The sequence below is a fragment of the Muntiacus reevesi genome, chromosome 2, assembly GCF_963930625.1.
Source record: "Muntiacus reevesi chromosome 2, mMunRee1.1, whole genome shotgun sequence".
In the NCBI taxonomy this organism is placed as follows: Eukaryota; Metazoa; Chordata; class Mammalia; order Artiodactyla; family Cervidae; genus Muntiacus; species Muntiacus reevesi.
In genome coordinates, this window is record NC_089250.1 from 139,006,223 (window position 1) to 139,034,222 (window position 28,000).

The following is a 28,000-nucleotide window of genomic DNA, read 5'->3' on the forward strand; positions in this document are numbered from 1 at the left end:
ATGACCAACCTAGACAGCATATTAAAAAGCAGAGAGATTACTTTGTCATCAAAGGTCTGTCTAGTCAGGGCTATGGTTTTTCTGTCCATGGCATTTTTCCAGGCAAGAAATCCTGGAGTGGGTTGCTATTTCCTTTCCAGGGGGATTTCCCAACCCAGAGCTCAAACCTGCAGCTCCTGTTGCATCTCCTGCATTGTAGGAAGATTCTTTGCTGATGAGCCACAAGAGAAGCTCCCATTATTTCATTATTTTTGACAAAGTCAGACTCCAAAGGGCAACAAAGCATTTGGGTTTGGAGGCAACTGGGAGGCTTAAACCACAGTTTCTCAGGCCTTCTACATAAATTCTTGAGATTGACTCTTCCTTCTATTGCCTGAGCAAGTTTTATCATTTTGTTGATGAGGAGGGGAGAGTACCTTTTTAACATTTCTCCACTTGAGAGTCTATGACCCTTTGCACCTTGAATTCCAGAGAGATGTATTTACTGTGATGCCTGTTGTTTTGTGAACTGCCAACGTGGTGCATATTCAGAGTACCATTTTAGTGTGTTTGTTTTTTTTTTTCCCCAAAGTAGTCCCTGAGACAGTTGTGGTATATATGAGAGAGCATCACAATGAGCATCAGAAAAATTTCAGTTTAAATCCTAATTTTATTTATTATGAGCCTTGTGACACTGGACGGTTGTCCTCTTTACCCAGAATCTCCCTTTCCCCCATTTGAAAAACACAAATTTGCCATCTCTACCTTCCAGTGTTTGTTTTGTTGGGGTAGTCCTAGAATTTCCAGGTAAAAGTCATGTTGATTTACTTAGACAACTATTTTATATGTCTTTGGTATTCAGGATGCTTGAATTATGCTATTGTTAACCATGAATTTCCAGAATGGAGATCAGGTTGAAATCAAGAGTTGTTTATTTGGGATTTGTTAGGACTGCTTCTCAGAAGACACATATCCAGGAAGTACTTAAGCCGTGTTCTTCCACACTACAAAATGAGGAAGTTTATAAGGGTAAAAATTACAAACTGTGTCCAAAATTAGGATTGGATATTTTGTAATAGCTGTTAATGGAAAGTAAACTTTCCATTGTACAAAAGATTAAAGATATTAAAAACTAAGGATTTGAGAATAGAAAATCATCCTGGATTACCTGGTATGCCCAGTGGAATTGTAAGAGTCCGTGAAGGAGGTGGTCAAGGGGATCAAAGAGCCATGAAGATGCTGTGCTGCTGACCTTGGCAATGCAGGAGGTGGTATGAGCTAAGGAATGCAGGTGGCCTCTAGAGACTGGAAAAGACAATGAAATGGATTGTCCCGAGAGCCTCCAGGAGGAATGCAGCCCTGTCAACACCTTAATTTTCAGATTTGTGACCTCTAGAGTTGTAGGATATAAATTAGTGTTGCCTTAAGCCAAGGGGAAAAAAAAGAATTAGAATTGGAGATGGAAAGATGCTTCTTAAGCAAAGTATGGCTGTGTCTGAAGTGATTAAATAGTTGTGAAGCAGGCAATTTTGAAACCACAAACTTGCAGTTAACAGCCACTAGTCTATATCATTTTGAAAATGGCTGATGGAGTATTGAGTTTGACACAGTTCAGAATTGAAGTAGTCAGTGATGCAGGAACATGTCTGAAATCACATCCACAATGACTGCCCACAGTTACTCCATTTTGATTTTTTTAAATATGTCATCATTAACTATTTTATGAATCAGTTCAGTTCGGTACAGTTCAGCTTCTCAGTCGTGTCCGACTTTTTGCGACCCCATGAATCACAGCACGCCAGGCCTCGCTGTCCATCACCAACTCCCAGAGTCTACCCAAACCCATGCCCATCGAGTCGGTGATGCCATCTAGACGTCTCATCCTCTGTCGTCCCCTTCTCCTCCTGCCCCCAATCCCTCCCAGCATCAGGGTCTTTTCCAATGAGTCAACTCTTCGCATGAGGTGGCCAAAGTACTGAAGTTTCAGCTTCAGCATCAGTCCAATGAACACCCAGGACTGATCTCCTTTAGGATGAACTGGTTGGATCTCCTTGCAGCCCAAGGGACTCGCAAGAGTCTTCTCCAACACCATAGTTCAAAAGCATCAATTTTTTAGCATTCAGCTTTCTTCACAGTCCAACTCTCACATCCATACATGACCACTGGAAAAACCATAGCCTTGACCAGACGGAACTTTGTTGGCAAAGTAATGTCTCTGCTTTTTAATATGCTATCTAGGTTGGTCATAAGTTTCCTTCCAAGGAGTAAGCGTCTTTTAATTTCATGGCTGCAATCACCATCTGCAGTGATTTTGGAGCCCCCCAAAAATAAAGTCTGACACTGTTTCCACTGTCTCCCCATCTATTTCCCATGAGATAATGGGACTAGATGCCATGATCTTAGTTTTCTGAATGTTGAGCTTTAAGCCAACTTTTTCAGTCTCCTCTTTCACTGTCATCAAGAGGCTCTTTAGTTCTTCTTCACTTTCTGCCACAAGGCGGGTGTCATCTGCATATCTGAGGTTATTGATATTTCTCCCGGCAATCTTGACTCCAGCTCGTGCTTCTTCCAGCCTAGCGTTTCTCATGATGTACACTGCATATAAGTTAAATAAGCAGGGTGACAATATACAGCCTTGATGTACTCCTTTTCCTATTTGGAACCAGTCTGTTGTTCCATGTCCAGTTGCTTTTATGAATAGGTAACTGTAATGTTGGGTTTCTGTGGTGGCTCCATGGTAAAGAATCCACCTGCCAATGTAGGAGAGGAGGGTTTGATCCTTGAATCAGGAAGATCCCCTGGAGAAGGAAATGGCAACCCACTTCAGTATTCTTGCCTGGGAAATCCCATGGACAGAGGAGCCTGGCAGGCTACAGTCCATGGGGGCACAAATAGTTGGACACGACTTAGTGACTAAAGAGCCACAAGTGCAATGTTAGTACAATGCATTCAAATACTTTGAAGTCTTTCACTTTGAAGGACAAAATACCTAGCATTAGATAGAGCATTCTTCTCAAATAAAGAGAATATATATTACAGTGATTGTCCTCAAAGTGATACATTCACAGCTGGTCATTGATTTAAATTCAGCATTTCAAGCCCTTTCTGTCATTAGATTTTTTATTTCTTTAGTTCTCAATCTTGACTGCATAATGGAAACACTTTGTAAAATTATAACTGGAACAGCATCTATTGTGATTAAACCAGAATCTCCAGAGTGGTCACTGGACACAGAGAAAGCAAGACTAAAGGACAGTTTATTTTGATTTTTATCAGTAGGGTAAAGTCTACTCAGAATAGAGTGCAAAGTGGATATAACTGATTGACCTGCTTCTATGGGAGAGGCCAAGGTTGAGTTAACAGGGACTATTATAAAAGCTTTAGGTTTCAGAATCACAGTCGTCTGAGTAAGAAGAGACGGCGTCAATGGATCTGGCTGTGGCCTTGGTGCTCTGTCTCTGCTCTCTGCTTCTCCTCTCACTCTGGAAACAGAGCTCTGGGAGAGGGAAGCTCCCGCCGGGCCCCACTCCTCTCCCGATTCTTGGAAACATCCTACAGTTAGATGTTAAGGACATCAGCAAATCCTTAACTAATGTAAGTAGACTTTATGTACTGAAAACAGTGAGTAAATTAAGCCAAACTTAAAAAATAATATTTATATATACATAAGCTTTGATATTTCCCCTGTTTTTTTTTTTTTAAAGCTCTGTCATTGTCATAGAGAAACAAAATAATGTGTTTTGTGAGTAGAAGAGCATTGCTTTTTGAATGGAGCAATCAAAATAATAAGGTGTCAAAAGCTAGAGTATTGCTTCCCTTCTTTATTGTTTCCCCAAGCCATTTGCTGTGACTTGGGACTGAAGGTAAAGTGGTAATGAAGTGTTCGGCAATAAAAAAAAGTTCTTTGCAGAAAATGTGCACTATATAAGCTATGTATTTTGTTCAGATGGTCAATTCTATGGAAACAGAACTTTTCTGAAGAAGCACATTGGGCTTGGTATTAAGCAAATAGCTCTGTGTTCAAGACCAGCATGAGTGAGTGAAAGAAACAAGTCATCAGTCAGGGTCCAACTGGCGGCAGCGGCGTTCATTTGGATTCTGCAGGAAGCTGCCCTCTGTACCCTGTGAATGCTGCAGGATGGACGATGATGTTCTTCCATGAGATGCTGCATGTCCTGGCACTGCCTCTACAATGCTTCCTCTCTTTCTGTGTTAGTGACACCAGTGGATCTCAAACAAGGCTGGGTGTTAGAACCGTTTGATCTTATTTTTTAAAATATAGAATTGTAGTATATTCAGCATTTTGCAGTGGCCTATAATGGAAGAGAATTTGAAAAAATAACATGTTTTATATTTATGTATTATATATATTATACATATGTATGTATATACATGCATGTATGTATGTATACATTTATATAAAACTGAATCATATATACACATGTGATACACATTGTATAATATGTATATATACAAACATGTATACATACATATATGTGTATATATATATACATACTTATATATGTATATAAAACTGAATTCGTGTGCTGTAATCTTGAAACTAGTACTGTAGTTTTATAACAATATTATAAGTCAACTATCCTTCAAAAAATTATTGTAGCATTCATCACAGGACTGGAGAATGAGAATTCTCATGGAAAGAACTCTACATGTAACTCTGAAGCAGTCAGCTCGATGTTGGTTTAAAGGTGGGCTTTGAGGAACCATATATCATTCAAGGATCAGAAGTTGAACAAGGAGAGATTCAAATTTCAATCCTCTCTATATAGTAACTCTGGGACACTGGCATGAAATGGAATTCCTTGACCATGGTTTCCTTATTGATAAGTGGAGCAAATAAACTTGCTGAAGTTCTTGGTATGAGGATTAGTTGTCATTGTGTATCAATTACTTTGGCCATTGCCTGGCATTGCAGTTCATCCATTAGTGGAAGCTGTAACAATCACCATCATGTTTAGGTATTGAATTCAGGAATATTAGGCTGTATGTAGCAGAAGGAAAACATAATCATAGGATGATAACACATTCTGCATCAGGCATAATGTATTATCAAATATTGACTTCTTTACTATTACATGCATCTCCATTCTCAGCTCTCAAAAGTCTACGGCCCTGTGTTCACTCTGTATTTTGGCATGAAGCCCATGGTGGTCTTGCATGGGTATGAAGCAGTGAAAGAAGCTCTGATTGATCTGGGAGAGGAGTTTTCTGGAAGAGGCTATCTCCCAGTGAGTGAAAAAGTTAGAAATGGACATGGTAGGTGTGCATGTGTGCATGTTCTGCATTCAAAATGGGGATGAGGAGGATGGAAAAGAGGGATTTGAAGAGCCCTCCAGCAGAGCTGGATCCACCAGAAGGGCTGCCAACTGTAAGCTCACTCCTCCTTGCCTCGGGCCTCTCTCCTGTCAATAGTTTCTGTTTCTCCTCCTGGTAGGAGTCGTTTTCAGCAATGGCAAGAGATGGAAGGAGACCCGGCGCTTCTCCCTCATGACCTTGCGGAATTTTGGGATGGGGAAGAGGAGCATTGAGGACCGCGTTCAAGAGGAAGCACGCTGCCTTGTGGAGGAGTTGAGAAAAACCAATGGTGGGTGAGTCTATGCTCTAGAACTCTGACCTTAAGGAACTGCTTCTCCAGTGACGGCCTTGGAAGCATTTCCGGAGTGGCCGCATTTTTCCTGTGGATCATGATTGCCAGCCCTTCCTTCGAAGGGGGAGGCTGTGAAGAAGAGGGAGTCATGGGAACTATTGCGTAGCCATGCTGATAGTTTGGTGTACACCCATGGTTGTGCACACAGTGTGGGTTTAAAGATCACTTATCATACTTTCTCTGAACTTTGTTTTCACATCAGAAATCACAAAGAACATTTCTGAATTATTTCCTGAAAAAGTGAGAAAACAATATTTTTCTCATGTCGTAAATATGGATGGTCTATTTCAGAGCATTTCAACAGGGAATAGTTGTTAACTGGACAGGGTGGGAATGACCTCTTCATACCCTTATGGAGCGTGAAACTAGTATCATGTACATTCCCATAAATGAACTATACTTTTGTTTTCATCTTCACAGACTTGTCTGAGAGTACTTCCAGGGGCCAAACCTACAATTCTGGTCAATAATAATGCCATATGATTTTAATCATCTAGGGATATCTTGTTGCAGTTCTCATCAATTATGATTTTTCTAAAAATCAACACAATTTTAAAATAGCAGCACTCATTATTTTCTGTTGCATAATACTCACTGTATTGATTTATTTTTTGAATAAATATTTGCTATGTCATAATTCTGCAAAATACCAAGTTGCAAAATGTTTTATTTAACTAGATTTCAACATTTCAATACCTGCTTACCCTGTCTTCTCTAAGTCAATTTTGGCTGTCTTTTCAATTTGCAAACTTTGCCCCACTGTTATTGGACTTTGTAACAAATGTATGGTAGTTATTTACCTTGCAGTACCAGGTGTAATCACCTATAAAGTGTTTGTTACAATGACTCTAATTTTCAGCTTATATTACAAATTCCACCATTTATTTATTTATTTATTTATTTGGCTGCACTGGTTCTTACATGCACTATTTGGGATCTAGTTCCCTGACCAAGAATTGAACCCAGGCCCCCTGCATTGGGAACATGGAGTCTTAGCCACTGGACCACCTTGGAAGTCCCAAATTCTGCTATTTTAAAAAAGAAAATCAGATTTTACCTGTGACTCACATATAGACAAAGAAATACTCGCCCCAAATTACCTCTTTTCCAAATTACCTCTGCCAGTCTAGCTAAAATAAGTTTGCTTGTTTGTTTTTTTAAGACTTAGGACTCTGGAACCTGGCATAGAAGCCTAAGATACACGTTTCTTTTACCTATGTCCTACCATTTCTTCCCAAAACCTTTCAAAAATTTATGGTAAAAAAAAAAAAAAACCCACCTAACATGAAATCTACCATCTTAGCAAATTGTTCAGTGACTACTTGCTTACAGCACTGAGTTTGTTAGCTATAGTCATACTGTCATACAGCAAGTCTCTAGAACTTTTCATCTCACATGCCTGATACTCTGTACTCTTTGAACTATGACTCTCTGTTACCATACCAAAAAGAGTTCACTTCTCAGTGAGTGTTTAATCAGAGACAACTCCAAGAGTAATTGTCATACAAATTGAAGTGTTTATTTGCATCTAGTAAAGGGAATCATTCTTCAAAGCTCTGGCTTCCTGAGCAAGGAAAGCTTTGTCCTTTTATCAGGGCAGGGAATGAATATTAGCAGGAAAGTTTTGTCATTACATATAAAGGTGGTCATAATTTCACAGAAGCCCAGTTTGGGAACATGCTTCTTCATACATCTTGTGTTATGTTAATGGGCCTTAATCTCTGACCACAGAGGAGATTTTAGCATTCACATGAAGCAAAGGTAGCTTTTGGACAGTTTTTGGTTTGTGTGCTCAGTCTCCAGTCTTGTGGTTGGGCCCAACCTGGTTTGAACTGGCTTTTGAGAAAAATCTCTTCCTGGAACCTTCTGTACCTTAAAAAAAACAACACAACACCAACAAAGAAACCAACATTTGTTGATATCCTTACATGAATTCCCTAGGAACACAGTGAGATTTCTTGATCTCACTCTTTGCATGAGTTACTCAAGGGCAGAGGCCTACTGGAGTCATCTTCATTTCCTCTTCCTCCAGACTCTGGCAACTAGCATTCTGTTTTCTGTTTCCATGGGTTTGACTACTATACACACACACACACACACACACACACACACACACACATATGTATGTATACATATGTATACATATATACATACATATATAAGTGGAATCATGCAACATTTGTTCTTCTGTAATTGATTATTTTCACTTAGTACAGTGCGTGCACTTTTCATTCATGTTGTAGCATATGATGCAATCTTTCATTTGTATGACTGAATAATATTTCAGTGTATCTATTTATCACATTTTCTTCTGTTTAAATAGCTTTATCTTGAATTTCTAAGCAACATTGTACATTACCTAGTGCAGATTTTCCATGATTTGATAAAAATTCAGAAAAATTGTTTATATGAATATAATTCAATCATATAACTGATACACTGAGATTGCAGCTAATTGGTCTCTGACTTTCTCCTCTTTTTTTTTAATATTTATTTATTTTTGGCTGCATTGATCTTAGTTGTGGCATCCTGGATCTTGACTGCAGCATGTGGGTTTCTCTCTAGTTGTGGCCTGTGGACTCTGTAGTTTGCAGCACATGGGCTCCCTGGTTGAGGTTCACAGGCTCAGTTGCCTCGTGGTATGTGGAACCTTAGTTCTCCAATAGATCCCACGACCCCTGCATTGGAAGGTAAATTCTTAACCACCAGACCACCACTGGAAAGTCCCCAGTGTTTAATTTTCTACAGAATTTTCAGATGGATGATAATCAGCATTGACAATGTGAGTAATTAAATTATATGAAAATGCCATCTTTTAAAAATTTTTAAATTATTTTTTAGTCAATTTCCTTCATGGAAGTATAGTTGATTTCCAATGTTGTGTTAATTTCTGCTGTAAAGCAAAATGATTTAGTTATACATACAATATATATATATCCTTTTAAAAATATTTCTTCCATTATGGTTTACCATAGGATAACAAATATAGTTCTCTGTACTGTACAGTAGGACCTTGTTGTTTCCACACTATACATAACTCTTAACATCTTCTAACCCCAACTTTCCACTCCACTCCACCCCCCTGTCAAAATCCTCCCCACTGGCAACCACCAGTCTGTTTTCTATGTCTGTGATTCTATTTTTGTACCCATGATTTTTCTTTTTCTTTTTCTTTTTTTTATTAGTTGGAGGCTAATTACTTCACAACATTTCAGTGGGTTTTGTCATACATTGATATGGATCAGTCATAGAGTTACACGTATTCCCCATCCCGATCCCCCCTCCCACCTCCCTCTCCACCTGATTCCTCTGGGTCTTCCCAGTGCACCAGGCCCGAGCATTTGTCTCATGCATCCCACCTGGGCTGGTGATCTGTTTCACTATAGATAATATACATGCTGTTCTTTCGAAACATCCCACCCTCACCTTCTCCCACAGAGTTCAAACATCTGTTCTGTACTTCTGTGTCTCTTTTTCTGTTTTGCATATAGGGTTATCATTACCATCTTTCTAAATTCCATATATATGTGTTAGTATACTGTAATGTTCTTTATCTTTCTGGCTTACTTCACTCTGTATAATGGGCTCCAGTTTCACCCATCTCATTAGAACTGATTCATATGAATTCTTTTTAACGGCTGAGTAATATTCCATGGTGCATATGTACCACAGCTTCCTTATCCATTCGTCTGCTGATGGGCATCTAGGTTGCTTCCATGTCCTGGCTATTATAAACAGTGCTGCAATGAACATTGGGGTGCACGTGTCTCTTTCAGATCTGGTTTCCTCAGTGTGTATGCCCAGAAGTGGGATTGCTGTGTACCCACGATTTTTAAATTGCATTTTCATTTTGCCTCATGGCTTTGCTCTTAAATTCTAATTTAAAGGCAGAGAATGATAGGATTAGAAAGCAGTGGGAGCATTGCATGGACTCCAAAGACCCAGGTTTGAGTCCCAATATTGCCCCTATCTTGCCAAGTGATTCTGGCTGAATCTTTCCTGCTTCCAGGACCTTGTCCTCTTATTCTTTAAAATGGGCACAGTAATACCTAACAATATTAGTATGAAATATATTCAGTGAGTTTAACTGAAGGGGCTTTGAAAATGCTGAGGTACCACACAAATACTACAAAATATAGTTACTCAAGACCATGTTAAGTACAACCACTTCTTACAACTAATTGAAAGTTGCCCCTTTCCTTTTCTGAGCTTCCGTAATCCTTTTCCCAACAATTGCTTGTATTCAGATTGAGTGTTTGTATTGCATGGTGTGCCTCCTGCTGTTCTCTGCCAGCTCTGCATCTTGCCAGTCCAGGGGATTGTAAGCCACCCAAGGATTATAAACCACCACTTATATTCTCTCCTATTTCTCTTGAAAATAGTATTTTTAAATATTTTCTTCTTTATCCCTTGGACAAAGGAACACTGGGTGAAGAGAGCACAAGTATTAGCAGTGGATATGAATTTAATATTTTTTTTAATGTTATTTAACTAGCTATTCAGATCAAGGTAAAAGTGATGTGTTAATTTTATGCATGTTGAATATTGCTCTGTTAAGGGAATTTGTAGTAGAAATATTGACAAACTTTCTAACATAACATTTCCTTGCTGTCTCAAAGGCAAAGTGTTTTTCACATGTATGCTTTAATGATGTGTTTAAATTGTTATTCTTTATTCTTTAGGGTTGCCCTGTGATCCCACTTTCATCCTGGGCTGTGCTCCCTGCAATGTGATCTGCTCCATTATTTTCCAGAACCGTTTTGAGTATAAAGATCAGATTTTTCTAGGTATAATGAAAATGTTTAATGAAAACGTCAAAATTGTGAGCTCTCCATGGCTGCAGGTGAGGCCAAGTTCCTTTCTTCCCGAGGAATCATTTCTGCTCTTTTCTGCATGAGGTCCAGATCTCTCTCTGCACAAAGCTGTGAGGCGAATGTATGAAGAGCACAGTCTGGCCCAGAGCTTAGCATCGTGGAGTGCTCATCTGGGGTAGATGGCTGAGCCCTTTGAGAGCAGACAGGAAAATACATGCCCAGAATGATACAGAACTGCAATTCAGTCCTGTTGACTCTGTTCAATGGTTTTTCCATAAACTACTTGGGTGACTTCTCCAAAGCATGCCCACAGCAGTAGGAGGACCTCCAGACCCTTCTGGAAAGGCTTCCATTGCCCACAAGTCTAGTCATTGTCTCCACTTAGTTGCTACTTCAGCGTATTAATTGGCAGGAATATCTGCTTTGGGGAAGGAGGAGAAGATCTCCTTTAGGGGGAGAGTGCTCCCAGGGGACACTGACGAGGACAGGAGAGTTTGATGCTTCAGTTGGCGTCCTGACTGACAGAATAGTTGCTTCGGGGATGACGAAATGATTGTTTCCTTGGTGTAGGATCCAAAAACAAACCTCACAGGTGAACCCTGTGCTGAGCTGACATGTTCTGCCCTCTGCCTAAAAGACAATGGCGTGACCTCATAAAGGTCACTTAATTGATCTGGTTCCCAGTTACTTTATCCATAAAATGTTGAGTTGTGTTTCATGGTGTCTTTTGAACCCTCTAGGTTTAAAAATATTGATTTTATGTTTAAGGCTACTAAACAGAAATAGAAACATCAGGAATCAGCTCTATGCATATCAAGTTATCCAAATTCTCTTAACCTCTACTGTCATCTATAAAATGTAAATCCATCCCTTATTTCATGACTGTAGGGAAAACTTGTTGTAAAAAATTAATAAGATAATTGATATAAGGATGATTTTATACTATAAACATGATGTGTGAATATAGGAAATTATCCTCTTTCATCCCTGGGTTGAATTTTCTTCCCCAAATACATCTATCAACATAGATACAGTGTATTGTGAAATAAATATTTCCTTCAATACAGTGACCATATTATATTACTATTTTAACATGGCTGCTCACCAAGGATGGGCATATAGTTATAAATTTTCATAAAGTGTTCTTTATTTAAAAAACTATTGCTTCTTTTCTAGGTCTGCAATACTTTCCCTGTTCTCATGGATTATTTCCCAGGGAGTCATAATAAATTCTTTAAAAACTCTGCTAATTTAAAGAGTTATATTTTTGAGAAAGCAAGAGAACACCAAACATCCCTGGACTTTAACAATCCTCGGGATTTTATTGATTGTTTCCTAATCAAGATGGAGCAGGTAAAATGTTAATGACAACTAAATAACTTGATTGCTTATGCAGCTTGAGGGGATCATTGAATTTACTGGAGATATTTCAGTGCTTGACATTCTATGCTGACATGTATTTGAATTGTGCATAAATCTATAGTAAGAATCTATTGTGAAAGATATAACATTTAACTGCTTAATCAGTTGAATATATTGATTCTACTCTTTACATACTAATAATACACCTATGGAAAGGCAGAATGACACCTCAGGTGAAATGGAAACATTTAGAAACAAGTTAGAACATACGAAATATCATGGTATGATATGATGATGGACATGATCGTTGCACACACTGTATGAGGAAATGGAGAAGAATGGCTTAATCTAGCTGAACTTTTTGCATGTCAGGTGGTTGGAAATAAATCTGAATATATTAGCACTGAAGGGCAAGGTAGGGAATTTCAGATGGGTGAATGCTGTATATATAATGCCGTATATATTGGCCCGTGATGGGAAAGAGTCGGTGGATGGAAGAGAGAAGCCTTAATTTTGTGTGAAGTAAAATGAATTGCCATAGATATGGAGGTGGAGTCACATGTCTGTGAGCATGAATCCTGCACCATGTGTTGAGAAGACTATTTTCCCACATGAATCATCTCGGCATCTTTGTCAAAAATCAACTGACCCAAAATTTGAGGGTTTATTTGTGTAATCCGACATCTGTTCCTGTAATCTAAATGTCAGCCCTTACACTTTCATCTGGTCATTTTAATTACTGTTTTTTTTTTTTTTTTTTAATCAGATACATCTCTTTGCCAGCATAGGTCCATATAGTTAAAGCTATGGTATTTCCAGTAGTCATGTATGAATGTGAGAGTTAGACCGTAAAGAAGGCTGAGTGCCAAAGAATTCATGCTTTCGAACTGTAGTGCTAGAGAACTTGAGAGTTCCTTAGATTGCAAGGATAGCAAACCAGTCAATCCTAAAGAAAATCAACCCTGAATATTCATTGGAAGGACTGATGCTGAGGCTGAAACTCCGACATTTGGCCACCTGATATGAAGAACTGACTCATTGGAAAAGACCCTGATGCTGGTAAAGATTGAAGGCAAAAGGAAATGGGGATGGCACAAGATGAGATTGGTAGATAGCATCACCGACTTAATAAACATTAATTTGAGGAAACTCTGGGAGGTAGTGGAGGACAGAGGAGCCTGTCCTGCTGCAGTCCCTGGGGCCACAAAGAATTGGACCCAAGTTAGCAACTGAACAACAACAGTTAGTTTTGAAGTTGAAAAGTGTGAGTCCTTTAATTTTTTGTCATTTTAAAGATTGCTTTGGCTTTTGTGTGTCTCTTGAATTTCCAGATGCATTTTGGGATAAACATCAGTTATGCAAAGAAATGAGTGGTGATTTTGATATGGATTGCAGGAAATATGTAGATCAACTTATGGAGTAATGGCATTTTTAAATTGAGGTGAAATTTGCATCCTTATAACTAGCCATTTTAAACTGTACACTTTAACAAAAAATAAAGTGTACATTTTAGTGATATTTAGTGCATTCACATTATTGTGTTACAATTAACTCATTCATTAATCACTTTATAGAAACATAACCTATCCATTAAATCATCACTGTTCCAATTCCTCCACCCAATTATGTCCCAACCTGTGGTCTATGTTTTGTGTCTATGAATTTTCTTGCCATGGATATAGTGTATAACAGAACTCATAGTATTGCCACTTTTGTTTCTAACTTCTTTCACCTAGTATGTTTTGGAGGTTTATTTAACTTATAGCATGTATCAGTACTTTGTTTTTCTCTTTTATGGCTGCAAAATTTTTGATTTTATGTACATATGATAATTTTTATTCATTCATGTGCTGTTTCTTTATGGAGTGAAATTGATGAGATGTGGTAATTTTATGTCTAATATTTTAAGGAACAGCCAAACTTTTTCACAGTGACTGCAGCATTTATATTCCCACTGGCAATTAAAGGTTTCTATTTTCCAACATAATTGCCTGTACTTAATTTCCAATTTCTCGTCATTATTAAAACTTGCCTAGTTAATGTGAAGTGGTTTCTCATCGTAGCTTTAATTTACATTTCCCTAATGAGCGATGAGTTGGACATGTTTTTGCAGGGTGTTTGTGGCTTGTTATCTGGGTCATGAAGATCTTTTTTGTATAGTTCTTCTGTGTATCCGTGCCACCTCTTCTTAATATCTCTGCTTCTGTTAGGTCCATACCATTTCTGTCCTTTATTGAGCCCATCTTTGCATGAAATGTTCCCTTGGTATCTCTAATTTTCTTGAAGAGAGATCTAGCCTTTCCTATTCTATTGTTTTCCTTGATTTCTTTGCACTGATCCTGAGGAAGGCTTTCTTATCTCTCCTTGCTATTCTTTGGAATTCTGCATTCAAATGGGTTTATCTTTCTTTTTCTCCTTTGCTTTTCACGTCTTTTCTTTTCGCAGCTATTTGTAAGGCTGACTCAGACAGTCATTTTGCTTTTTTGCATTTCTTTTTCTTGGGGATGGTCTTGATCCCTGTCTCCTGTACAATGTCACGAACCTCCTTCCATAGTTCATCAGGCACGTTGTCTATCAGATCTAGTTCCTTAAATCTATTTCTCACTTCCAGCGTATAATCATAAGGGATTTGATTTAGGTCATATGTGAATGGTCTAGTGGTTTTCCCCACTCTCTTCAATTTAAGTCTGAATTTGGCAATAAGGAGTTCATGATCTGAGCCACAGACAGCTCACAGTCTTGTTTTTGGACTTCCAAAACAAGCCACTGGTGATGGAATTCCAGTTGAGCTATTTCAAATCCTTAAAGATGATACTGTGAAAGTGCTGCACTCAATATGTCAGCAAATTTGGAAAACTCGGCAGTGACCACAGGACTGGAAGATGTCAGTTTTCATTCCAATCCCAAAGAAAGACAATGTCAAAGAATGCTCAAACTACCACACAGTTGCACTCATCTCACATGGTAGTAAAGTAATGATCAAAATTCTCAAAGTCAGGCTTCAGCAATACGTGAATTGTGAACTTCCAGATGTTCAAGTTGGTTTTAGAAAAGGCAGAGGAACCAGAGATCAAATTGTCAACATCCACTGGATCATCGAAAAAGCAAGAGCGTTCCAGGAAAACATCTATTTCTGCTTTACTGACTATGCCAAAGCCTTTGACTGTGTGGATGACAATAAACTGTGGAAAATTCTGAAAGCGATGGGAATACCAGACCACCTGACCTGCCTCTTAAGAAACCTGTATGCAGGTCAGGAAGCAACAGTTAGAACTGAATATGGAACAACAGACTGGTTCCAAACAGGGAAAGGAGTAAGTCAAGGCTGTAAATTGTCATCCTGCTTATATAAGGTATACGCAGAGTACATCATGAGAATCGCTGGGTTGGAGAAAGTACAAGCTGGAATCAAGATTGCCAGGGGAAATATCAATAACCTCAGATATGCAGATGACACCCCCATTATGGCAGAAATTGAAGAAGAACTAAAGAGCCTCTTGATGACAGTGAAAGAGGAGATTGAAAAAGTTGGTTTAAAGCTCAACATTCAGAAAACTAAGATCATGGCATCCGGTCCCACCACTTCATGGTAAATAGATGGGGAAACAGTGGAAACAGTGACTGACTTTATGTTCTTGGGCTCCAAAATCACTGCAGATGGAGATTGCAGACATGAAGTTAAAAGATGCTTACTCCTTGGAAGGAAAGTTATGACCAACCTAGATAGCATATTAAAAAGCAGAGACATTACTTTGTCCACAAAGATCCGTCTAGTCAAGGCTATAGTTTTTCCAGTGGTCATGTATGGATATGAGAGTTGGACTATAAAGAAAGCTGAGCGCAGAAGAATTGATGCTTTTGAGCTGTGGTGTTGGAGAAGACTCTTGAGGATTCCTTGGACTGCAAGGAGATCCAACCAGCCCATCTTAAAGATCATCAGTCCTGGGTGTTCATTGGAAGGACTGATGTTGAACCTGAATCTCCCATAATTTGGCCACCTGATACGAAGAGCTGACTCATTTGAAAAGACCCTGGTGCTGGGAAAGATTGAGGGCAGGAAGAGAAGGGGATGACAGAGGATGAGATGGTTAGATGGCATCACTGACTCACTGGACATGAGTTTGAGTAAACGCTGGGAGCTTCATGGACTGAGTGGCCTGACGTGCTGCACTCCATGGGGTCGCAAAGAGTCAGACACAACTGAGCGACTGACCTGAACTGAACTTCTTGATGAATTCACCTTTCTTAGTCCAGTATAAAGCATCCCATTCTTGTTTTTTCCCTTTAAACTATTTTTGATAAGCTTTCTTCTAATATTAATATAGCCAGTCTAGCTTTATTTGGTACTCATAGCTTACAAACTCTCCTTCTTTCTCATTCAATATATTTGTATTTTAGCATCTCAAGTGAGTTTCTTGTACAACACACAGGGTTTTTTGTTTTTTTTAGAATAGTTGACCTGTAACATGTACAGTTATATAACAGTAAGTTATAGGTGTACCACATAATGACTCCCTACATTACAAAATAATTACTACAATATTCACAATTAACATTTTACCACACATAGTCATAGATTTTTCCTTGTAAATCTTAAGATTTACTTTCAGCAATTCAAATAGGGAATATGCCATTAATTACAGTCACCATGCTGTATATTACATCACCAAGGCTTATTTGTTTTATAGCTGGACATTTGTACCTTTGATTCCCTTCGCTCATTTTGACCTCTTCTCCCATCTCTGGTAGCCACCAATGTGTTCTCTCTGAGATCAAGTTATTAGAATATTTCACATATAAAGTTGATCACGTGGTATTTGTCTTTCTGTTTCTAATTTCCTTTACCTAGCATAATAAATACAAGGCCCATCCATTTTGCCACAGGTGTCAGGATTTCCTTCTTTTATGGCTAAATTATATTCTATACTGGTATAGATTTATTGGGGATATGTAGTGGAATATTTCCATACACAGTTTAAAATTTTATTCCCTCAATATCTGTCTTAAATCATGAGTTTCAATCAAAGAGATCAGTCATATTGAAGGATTTATTTCTGCCTGTAATTTTTTCCTCTAATATATTTTATAATTTTGCTTCTCAATTCCATCAGTATAGCCTTGTTTTGGTTTGATCAAATTTTTTCTAGTGTAACTTTTTAAATTTCCATTCAAATTTTTTGTGTATTTTAAAATTAATTTCTTAGTACTTTTAAAAGAGATTACTGTTACCATTCTAAATTCGTAACATTTCAGTATGAACTGATTCCTCAGTAGTTTCAAATCACATACAGAAACTCTGCTCCCATCCATCTTCACCCCCTTATTTCACCAGTGTACAAAATTATATCTCTACAGTATACTAACACATATATATGGAATTTAGAAAGATGGTACCGATAACTCTATATGCAAGACAGAAAAGAGAAACAGATGTATAGAACAGACTTCTGGGCTCTATGAGAGAAGGCGAGGGTGGGCTGATCTGAAGGAACAGCATCAAAACGTGTATATTATCAAGTGTGAAACAGATCGCCAGTCCGGTTTGGATGCAGGAGACAAGTGCTCAGGGCTGGTACACCTGGGATGACCCAGAGGGATAGGATGGGAAGGGAGGTGGGAGAGGGGTTCAGGATGGGGAACACATGTAAATCCATGGCTGATTCATGTCAATATATGGCAAAAACCACTACAATATTGTAAAGTAATTAGCCTCCAACTAATAAAAATAAATGAAAAAACTTATATGTTTATATTTTGTGCCTAGAATCATCTCTTTATAATGATTTTTTAATAAATTTTTCTTTTACATAATTTAAAAAGTGAAATGAAGCTTTTCTATTAGAATACAGTAGAAGCAGTGATAGATTTCTTCTTCTTGGTATCTAAAATCACTGTGGATGGTGACCGCACCCATGAAAGCTATGACAAATGTAAATAGCATATTAAAAAGCTGAGCCTCTACTTTGTAAACAAAGGTCCTTGTAGTCAAGGTTATGGTTTTTCCAGTACTCATGTATGGATGTGAGAGATGGACAATAAAGAAGGCAGCGCGCCAAAGAATTGATGCTTTCTAACCAGGGTGCTGGAGAAGGCTCTTGAGAGTTCCCTGGATGGCAAGGAGATCAAACCAGTCAATCTTAAATGAAATCAACCCTAAATATTCATTGGAAGGACTGATGCTGAACCTGAAGCTCCAGTACTTTGGCCACCTGATGCACACAGACGACTCACTGGAAAAGACTCCGATGCTGAGAAATACTGAGGGCAGAAGGAAAACAGGGTGACAGAGGATGAGATAATCGGAGGATGAATCATCTCAGATGAATGGTATCACCAATTCAGTGGACATGAACTTGTGCAAACTCCAGGAGATGGTGACAGAGAGGGAAGCCTGGCATGCTGCAGTCCTTGGGGTACCAAAGAGTTAGATGCCACTTGGTGACTGAGCAACAACAACAATAGTAGTTTTTGCTTTTTTATTTGCCTACCTACTTATTTTTAACAAGGAACTTTATCAATCTGGCTTTGACTTATCATCTTGTATCTTTGGTTTTGTTAACCAGGAACTCCTTACCCCTTATTTTGGGGTGTCTTATAGCTCCTATTTTATGGAGGGATAGTTTTGCCACTTACAAAAGTCTTGGTGGACATAATTACCTTCAGGATTTTAAATATATCTTTCCACTGATTTTTGGCCTCTACAGGTTTTGTGGAAAAAATGAAATGTTATCATATGGATGATACTTTGTATATGACAAGTTACTATTCTCTTGATGCTTTGAACATTCTCTCCTGTGCTTTGCCTTTTGACAGTTTTACTAAAATATGCCTTACTGTGAATCTGTTTGGTTTTATCCTTCTTGGAGTTTGTTTAGCTTTTTGGATTTAGAGATTCATGTACTTTGCAAAAGTTTGGAAGTTTCCAGTCATTCTTATTTCAAATACTTATTCATTCTCGATCTCTCTTCTGGGACTCTATAAAGTGGATGTTAGTACAATTGATTGAGTTCCATGGGTCCTTTAAGATCTATTTATTTTTCTTTATTCCTTTTTCTTTCTTATAATCACACTGCAAATTTTTATTCTTTCTTCAGGCATGCTGTTTCTTTCTCGAGTTTTCTGTTGTCTACTATTCAAACTTTCTAGTAAATTTAAAATTTTTCAGGTATTGCATTTTTTTAGCTCCAAAATTCTGTTTGATTTATTCTTATAGAAATTTTCTCATTATTTTGTACTTGTTATGTACTTTTCAGATTTTCTTTAGTTCTTGATGTTTTCCATCAGTTGTTTAAGCATATTTAAGACATGTATTTAAAAGTTTTTATTTAGTAAGTCCATGCCTGGACTTCCTCAGGAATTATTTGTGTCAGCTTGGTTTTTTACGTGTTAGTGGCCCATGCTTCTTCCTTTTTGGTATATTTTATAACTTTTTAATTAAATTATTCCTAGGAAAAGGACAATCAAGAACTGGTGTATACGGTTGAAAACTTGGCAAACACTATATTGGATTTGTTTATAGCTGGAACAGAGACAACGAGCACCACACTGAGATATGGGCTCCTCCTCCTGCTGAAACACCCTGAGGTCACAGGTATGATAACATGGTGGGCAGGGTGACTGCAGAAGAGATGAGAGAAAGATGCTTGAATGTACTCTACCTTGTTTCTCTCAGAAAACTATTTAAGTCTCTGAGCAGCTTCATTTTTCTCACATTTAATGAAGGTATAGTAATCTGACATCTTTACATAATATGAGATGACTAAGAGGAGTAGAGACTCTGTGAATGGTAAGAATGTCAACACTGTAGCATATGAATTTCATGGGAGGTCATGTGTAGCAGGCATGGCCAGCATGAATTGACCTGGGGCTGCATATTGGTTTTATCATGGAAATGTAACTGTGATGGCCCTTCATTCTGAAAATGAGATGTTCCAAACAACAGTGTCTGAGGACTACTCGGTGGTCTAGTGTTTACAACTCCACCTCCAATTCACAGGGTATGTCTTCAATCCCAGTTTGGAGAGCTAAGGTCCCATGTGCTGTGGAGGGTGGCCAAAAGTCAAAACAAAAGAAAAAAAAAAAAAAAGCCAGTGTTGGGAAAATGGAAATGCTCCTTACAAAACCATAATTGGAAATTGTAGAAATTTAGTGAAGCTACCTGATATACTTTCCATAGTCTAGGAAGTTCTCTAAAGAGTTAGATTGATGATAAATTGGCTTAAGATATTTATGTAAAGGAATTTTGTTGGTCCATAAGTTTCTTTTCAGAAGAGTGGTTATTGCCAAAAAAATGCATTTTGAGGAGTCAAGAATTTTATCTTTCACAAGAACTTTTCATTAGAAATTAATTTTTAAAGGATTATGGTTATGCATCACTGTTTAGAAACATATATTACCTTGATTAGTGTCAGAATAGCCCTGAAATGATTATAACATATGAGAATTAGCCTTTTAAAGTTGGAGAAGAGGTCAAGAAGCAGTCAACAAATATTCAACAGATTTCTGAAATATAGAGAGCATATTGAGGGGTGACAATGAAGTCAGTAGAGAGGATGAAGTTGTTGTTCAGTCACTGAGTTGTGTCCAGCTCTTTGCAACCCCATAGACTGCAGCATGTCAGGCTACCCCATCCTTTAGTATCTCCCAGAGTTTGCTCAAATTCATGTCCATTGAGTCGGTGATGCTATCTACCCATCTCATCTTCTGCTGCTCCTTTCTCCTTTTACCCTCAATCTTTCCCAGCATCAGGGTCTTTTCCAAAGAGTTGGCTCTTTGCATCAGGTAGCCAGAATATTGAAGATTCAGCTTCAGCATCTGTCCTTCCTTTGAATATTCAGGGTTGATTTCCCTTAAGATTAATTTTTTTGATCACCTTTTAGTCCAAGGGACTCTCAAGAGTCTTCACAAGGACCACAATTCAAAGCCATCAATTCTTCAGTGTTCAGCCTTCTTTATGGTCCAATTCTCACATCCATACATGACTACTGGAAAGGCCTTACCTTTGACTATATAGAATTTTGTCAGCAACATGATGTCTCTGGTTCCTATTACTCTGGCCTGGTTTGTCATAGTTTTCCTTCCAAGGAGCAAGCATCTTTTAATTTTGTGGCTGCACTCACCATCTGCAGTGATTTTGGAGCCTAAGAAGATAAAATCTGTCACTACTTTCACTTTTTCCCCTTCTATTTGGTATGAAGTGATGGGACCGGATTCCATGATCTTAGTTTTTTGAATGTTGAGTTTTAAGCTGACTTTATCACTCTCCTCTTTCACCCTCATCAAGAGGGTCTTCAGCTCCTCTTCACTTTCAACCATGAGAGTGGTATCATCAAATGAGAAGTCATTTATGTTCTTATAGTCCTAAAAGTTCTGAATTGGGAAGTACCTAATTTCAAAAAGGATGAAGGGAGACAAAGGCTGATAAAAGTAGCTCTCCCAGCCACAAGTCTTTGATAACTCCTTTTATCAGGTAACTTTGATTCTCTAATAGGATGAGAGAGGTTTACTGTCTGTAGAAATGGAATATAAGAAGTCCTACACTCAGGACGCTTGGGGGAAAGAGTGAGGTCACAACATAGAGGAAAGATTAGGGAAGAATCCACTTCTTGAATTCAGAGATCCTTAGTCCCTTTCTCCATCCTGCTTCCTGAAATTCAGCTGCCAGAGAAAAACTCCAGAGTGAGCACTCTGGAGAAAGACTTCCAAGTTTTGCCATCTAGACAGAAAATTATCTTAACATGTCTCACAGAGTGAATGAAATATAAACATCCTTCCCAAGACACAAGGTCATGAAATTTCAGAACCCCAGGATGAAAGAGAAAATCACAAAACCTTTCAGAGAGATGTAGCAGATCATAGATAAAAGATTAGAGTTCACAACAGCATCAGAATTCAAGAGTAAATATCAAACTGGGTATTAATTTTTAAAGGGTGTTTTCAGCCTTGTATGTTTGTCACAGTTTTTATCCATAGTTTCCCCTATCTCATCCAGATGCCTGAAGTCATGTCAAGGAAGTCATGGGCTCTGGGGATTTGAAAAGCTCATGAAGGAGAGTGAAAGTGTCAGGGCTATTGTTAGATAGCAAGCCTGGAAAATATCCATATCTAAATGGACTAGGTGGATAAAGCAGGTGTGAGGAGAGACATCAAGAGCAAAAGAGAGGTGATGGAGTATCTGTAACTTCTGAATAATAAGTAAATTTTTATTAGGAGTTTGAAACATCTGCCTCAGGGTTAGGAAACAATCCTAGGTCAAGATACAGAGTTGTTTGAATTGAACTAAAATAATATGGATAGGTCCAAGAAAGTACCAAAAAGGAACATAATCATAATTTTCTTACCAGGAAGCAATGTTTATTTAGTCAGAATGCTGTTAGAGTGAATATTCTAACAGCCAAAAGTTGTGGTGTAAATATATTTGGGAAATGGACTAAGGGGATTTGTGTGTGTGTTTTGTGTGTGTGTGTGTGTGTGTGAGTGAGTGTGCATGCGATTTTGTATGAGTGGGGGGGTGGAGATGTAAATTCTCAACTCTCATGCCAGGACATCAGATTATTGTTTTAAAATCTGCAAGTTAAAAATAGAAGCAAAGAGTCATTATTTAGAAATAGGATATGAATTTCAGAAGAAACTGCTAAAATGCTCATAGTGGTGGCATTTGGCAATAGGAGGATAAAGTGAATACCATCACAAATTGTTCATGCAAAATACAAAATAAAACACATATAAGTTAAATTTTAGCCTATATTATTTTGAAGTAAAATTAATACTTTATTTTATAAAATTTTATAAAATTAACATTTTATTCTTGTTTCTTTTTTCAAGGACAATATTTTTTAATAATTAATTTTAATTGGAGGCATTACTTTACAATATTGTGGTGGATTTTGCCATACATTGACATGAATTGGCCACGGTGTACATGTATCTCCCATCGCCAACTCCCCTCCCACCTCCCTCCGCATCTCATCCCTCTCAGTTGTCCCACTGCACCGGCTTTGAGTGCCCTGTTTCATGCATCAAACTTGAACTGGTGATCTATTTCACATATGGTAATCTATATGTTTCAATGCTATTCTCTCATATCATACCACCCTCACTTTCTCCCACAGAGTCCAAAAGTCTGTTCTTTATGTCTGCATCTCTTTTGCTGTCTTGCATATAGGGTCGTCGTTAACCATCTTTCTAAATTGCATATATATATTGCAGTATATATATATATGTATATATATATTGCAATAAATATACTGTATTGGTGTTTTTCTTTCTGACTTTCTAAATTGCATATATATATATTGCAATAAATATACTGTATTGGTGTTTTTCTTTCTGACTTACTTCATTCCGTATAATAGACTGCAGTTTCACCACTTCATTAGAACTGATTCAAATGTGTTCTTTTTAATAGCTGAGTAATATTCCATTGTGGATATGTACCACAACTTTCTTATCCATTCATCTGCCAATGTGATATCTTGACTTTATATTCTGCTTATATTTGAAACATTTCATCATTTCTCTTTGTTTTATCATGTATGCTAATATAGAGATATGTATAGATGTATCTTAAGCCAGGCTTGTAAGAGACTTACATGTGTCTGTACTATGGCCATTACCTCTCTATGTTTAGGTTCCTTTCTGGTCTTGTAGTTTATGTGTATAATGATGTTGAAAGTGAAAGAAAGTGTTAATTGTTCAGTTGTGTCCCTTTGCGACCCCATGGGCTGTAGCCCACCATGCTCCTCTGTCCATAGGATTTTCCAGGCGATTGCTAGAGTGAATAGCCATTTCCTGCTCCAGGGCATCTTTCCAAACCAGGGATAGAACCCAGGTCTCCAATATTACAGACAGATTCTTTACCATCTGAACCACTAGGGAAGTCCATAATGCTGTTGAGACACCTTCATAATGCCTCATGTATCCCTGAATTAGTATGGAATAAGGGTGTGCATTTTCCTCTTTCTCCTTACTCTTTTCTTCTTACTTATCTCTTATCAGCTAAGGTCCAGGAAGAGATTGACTGTGTCATTGGCAGACACCGGATCCCCTGCATGCAGGACAGGAGCCACATGCCCTACACGGACGCTGTGATCCACGAGATCCAGAGATACGCTGATCTGCTCCCCACCAGTCTTCCCCATGCAGTGACCCGTGACATTAAATTCAGAAACTACCTCATCCCCAAGGTAAGACTGGTTTCTCTTATACTGACCTCATTGGTTGCATAGTTCCTATTTACAGAGTATGGGCACAACCCTCGATGAACACAAGGTGAGAGAAGTAAAAATAGTCTTGTGTGTGGTGGCTTGATGGGTTGTGTGTTGTTTCCAGTTTAATCTGTAAAGGTTTGTAACAGATTTTGACAGGTAGTAGTGCAAGACTTCCACATTTTTTGTTTCTTTTATATTGTTTGTTTAACCATAACTGTCCACATTTCCAACTGAATGTTAGTATCAATTTCTCAATTTACCAAAATACTCTGCAGGGATTTTCTTTTAGAATGGTGACATTTTAGATCAATTTAGAAAGACTGAATATCATGATATGAATATGATACAGTCTCCCTGTTTGAAAGGGTTTTCTGTAAGGTTTTTCAATAATTTATTCCAGGCACTGGCTTGAATACTTTTGGGATAATTTTCCCAAGGTGGTTATTGTAGTTACAAATTTTTTAAATGCCTTTTCCATTTTTTGTATGTAATATCAAAATATAATTGATTTTATAATTTTTATGACCTTATACATAACAAACTTGCTAAATTTAAAATCATTTCTGAAAATTTCTTTCTAGTTAATTGCAATTTCTATATACATTATCCTGTTATCTGGGTTAATATCTTTGTACCATCCTTTATTTATTTCTGGTCTGAAGGAGAGTTGAGATTAACATCTCACTATTGGGAATGATGTTCTATGTATATTTTGTTAGTTTTTTAAAAATCAAATTAAGAAAGTTTGCCTGGTAGCCTAGTGGTAAAATAATCCTCTTGCCAGTACAGGAGATGCAGGAGACACCAGTTCAATCCCTGGGTCAGAAAGAGCCCCTGGAGAAGGAAATGGCAACCCACTCCAGTATTCTCGCCTGGAAAACCCTGCCAGAGGAGCCTGGTGGGCTACAGTCCATGGGCACAAAAAGTGTTGGACATGACTGAGCAGGGGTATGGACAGCGTATATTTGATAGACCATACCAGGTTGTTTTAGTTAATGCAGAATTCAGGTTAAATCATTGATAAGTCAGAATGATTTCACTATATTGCAATATATGAAAATTTCTTCCATTAATAACCACTTATGTATCCAACTATCCATCAAAACCTCCTTACTTCAGTATGCATGCCTCAATAACAGTGATTATTGTATACAGAGGAATAATAGCATGTCTACACAGGGGTTATCACTGAAACAATGATATTATCTAATGCACCGGCTATACTTAAAATATCCTAATTTTCTTAAAATAACCCTTCTAGTCTTTTTTTTTTCCTTCATAAATGAGGTGAGGATCCATACTGCCACTTATTCCATTATTATTCGTTATGCAGTCCTGTTCACATGATAAAGTGGTATTTGCCAGACTGCTCCAGAGCAGAGGTCCTTTTCTTACATTTAATACACCAAAATCTATTGCATGGTCCATTAGGGCTTTGAGAGTATAGTGTTTCTTAATAATTGACCCAACAGTTTTAGCTTTGCTAGCAAAACTTGTTTAAATTGATGATATTAACCTAATTGATATGAAATGATTTTTCTAGTTTCATCATTCTTCCTGTGTTTCAAATCTAGGATTAATCTGTGATGACGTCAACTGCATTTTTGTTTCTTAAATAATTTTATTTATTTATTCATTTATTTTTGGCTGTGCTGGGTCTTTGTTGCTACACGTGGGCTTTTCTCTAGTTGTGACAAGTGGGGGTTAATCTTCGTTGCAGTTCATGGGCCTTCCATTTTGCATGACTTCTCTTGTTGTGGAGCATGTGCTCTAGGGCACAAGGGCTTCACCAGCTGTGGTGATTTGGCTCAATAGTTGTGGTTCCCAGGTTCTAGAGCACAGGTTCAGTAGTTTGGTGCCTTGGCTTATCTGCTCCACAGCATGTGGGATCTTCTTGGACAGGGATCAAAACTGTGTCTCCTGCATTGGCAAGTGGATTCTTTACCAATGAACTACCAGGGAAGCCTTACCATATATTTTAAAATAAAGGCGGACTGTCTGCTTGGCAATGGTAAACACTAATATTTGTTACCATACTTATTATCACAGAAAATCATATATCCATTTATAAAAAACACTGTGAACAGGGGTAACACCAGAACTTTATAGTTCAATAGACACTTCCATTTTAAACCATAATCCAAATATGAGATGAGTGAAAATTGAAATGAGAAAGCACCTGGTGGTAATAGACACTAGTATTCAAATATAATGGTTAGCGGATTGGATTCATGAGGTCTGACACCCTAGGACCTAGATATCAAGATTTTCAGATGCTGTTGAAGTTCACTTCAGCAGCATCACTGCCACTAGTCTTAAACTTATCCTTGTTAATTACTTGTTCTGTCTGCCTCAGAATACCACTGCCCTTCTTTGGACTAAGGATTCCTTATTATTGATCCCTGGAATGGACTAAGTGTTTTGCAGCATTCCTTCTAGCTTTGTGACTTCTCCATAGTTTAGCTTATCTTCACCTGTTCTTTCCAGGGCACAGATATATTGACATCACTGACTTCTGTGCTTCATGATGACAAAGAATTCCCCAATCCTGGGGTATTTGATCCTGGCCACTTCCTGGATGAGAGTGGCAACTTTAGGAAGAGTGACTATTTCATGGCTTTCTCTACAGGTAATAATTTTTTTTCCTCAGTCCTTTAGAGGACAAGATACCTTCTAAGGATCAGTTGGGAGTTACATAGTAATCCTATGGGGCTGGTAGAAATGCTTTCTCCATGATGAGGGGCAGCAATCCCAATGCCCACGCACTTTCCCTCCACATGAGACATTGTCATTATTGGGCTAGATTACTGGAGCTTTGGAGAAGTGACTCAGTTATTTCAAATTTAGAAATAAAACTTGAATTGGGAACTGCAAATGTAAGAGAACCATATCTTAGCCAAAAAGAACCGTGTGTTATAAAACCTCAAGATGTGTTGGAGGTTGGTGAAGAGTAGGTATACTTAGAGCAGAGAACAGAGGCTGTGTGGAATGAAAAGAAACATGTGGGACTCCTAGACCAGGATCAGAAAATAAAGCCAGTATATGTGACTTTCTAGAAAAAGATGGATAGAAACCTGAAAATATGAAATTGTGGTTATAATATGTGAATAATTTAATGAAGTGTTTGGAATAGTCAGTAAATATTTGTTGAAAGAGTAATATTTGCTATGGGAAGATGTCAGGTGGATAGCATATGTGTCCACCCTTTGTCCATCAGTCGCCCTAGTCATCCTGCTTTCCATCCATCCACTCAAACATTCATCAAATGGATACTACATAATCTCTTTCTGAGAGCCAGAAAGACAGAGTTCAAGGAATATGTACTCTCTGTGTTTGTTATTTTCAGGAAAACGTGTTTGTGTGGGAGAGGGCCTGGCCCGCATGGAGCTGTTTTTATTCCTGACCACAATTTTACAAAAATTTACCTTGAAATCTGTGGTTGACCCAAAGGACCTCGACACCACCCCATTTGTCAATGGGTTACTTTCTGTGCCACCATTTTACCAGCTCTGTTTCATTCCTGTGTGAGGAATGGTAGATCCTCTGATTTCTTCAGTGATGTTGCCTTCAACTCCCTCTCATCTGGGGCATCTTTCACCTGCTTCCCCTCATTGTTCCTGACAGTGCTTGCTCTGACCTCTCTTCATTCATTGTGCAATTTCAATGCAGAAATGTATCTGCTGTTTTTCATACTCTGTAACATCTGTATTAGCTACCAGATAATGCACATAATTATCTGATGTTGAATAGTTCTGCATTCATAGGACTATATACTCCATCAAAATAAAACAAGATGATTACTCTCTGTATAATGCAGAGCTATTTCTGCTATGCCTGTTCCTAATAAAACACATACCTTGGTAAGCCAGTATGAAGCTTTTCTTTTTTTGTGCATATTGCAGATAAGGGAGGAAAGCAAAAAGAGGCAAAGATGTCACATGGTCCTCATATGCACAGAGGAGGGAATG

General features: G+C 38.1%; 1 protein-coding gene across 2 annotated transcripts; it reads left to right on the forward strand.

The window, feature by feature from the left end:
* The first annotated feature begins 3,405 nt into the window (after positions 1 to 3,405).
* On the forward strand, positions 3,406 to 27,560 carry LOC136158244 (cytochrome P450 2C19-like). Of its 2 annotated transcripts, XM_065920028.1 has the most exons (9): positions 3,406 to 3,573; positions 5,094 to 5,256; positions 5,435 to 5,584; positions 10,330 to 10,490; positions 11,638 to 11,814; positions 19,273 to 19,414; positions 23,821 to 24,008; positions 26,520 to 26,661; positions 27,379 to 27,560. In XM_065920028.1, the coding sequence occupies exons 1-9, from the start codon at positions 3,406 to 3,408 to the stop codon at positions 27,558 to 27,560; spliced, it is 1,473 nt and encodes a 490-aa protein (XP_065776100.1). The 2 variants fall into 2 exon arrangements, with proteins under 2 accessions (XP_065776100.1, XP_065776102.1); XM_065920030.1 differs by lacking the exon at positions 11,638 to 11,814.
* Positions 27,561 to 28,000: the final 440 nt, after the last annotated feature.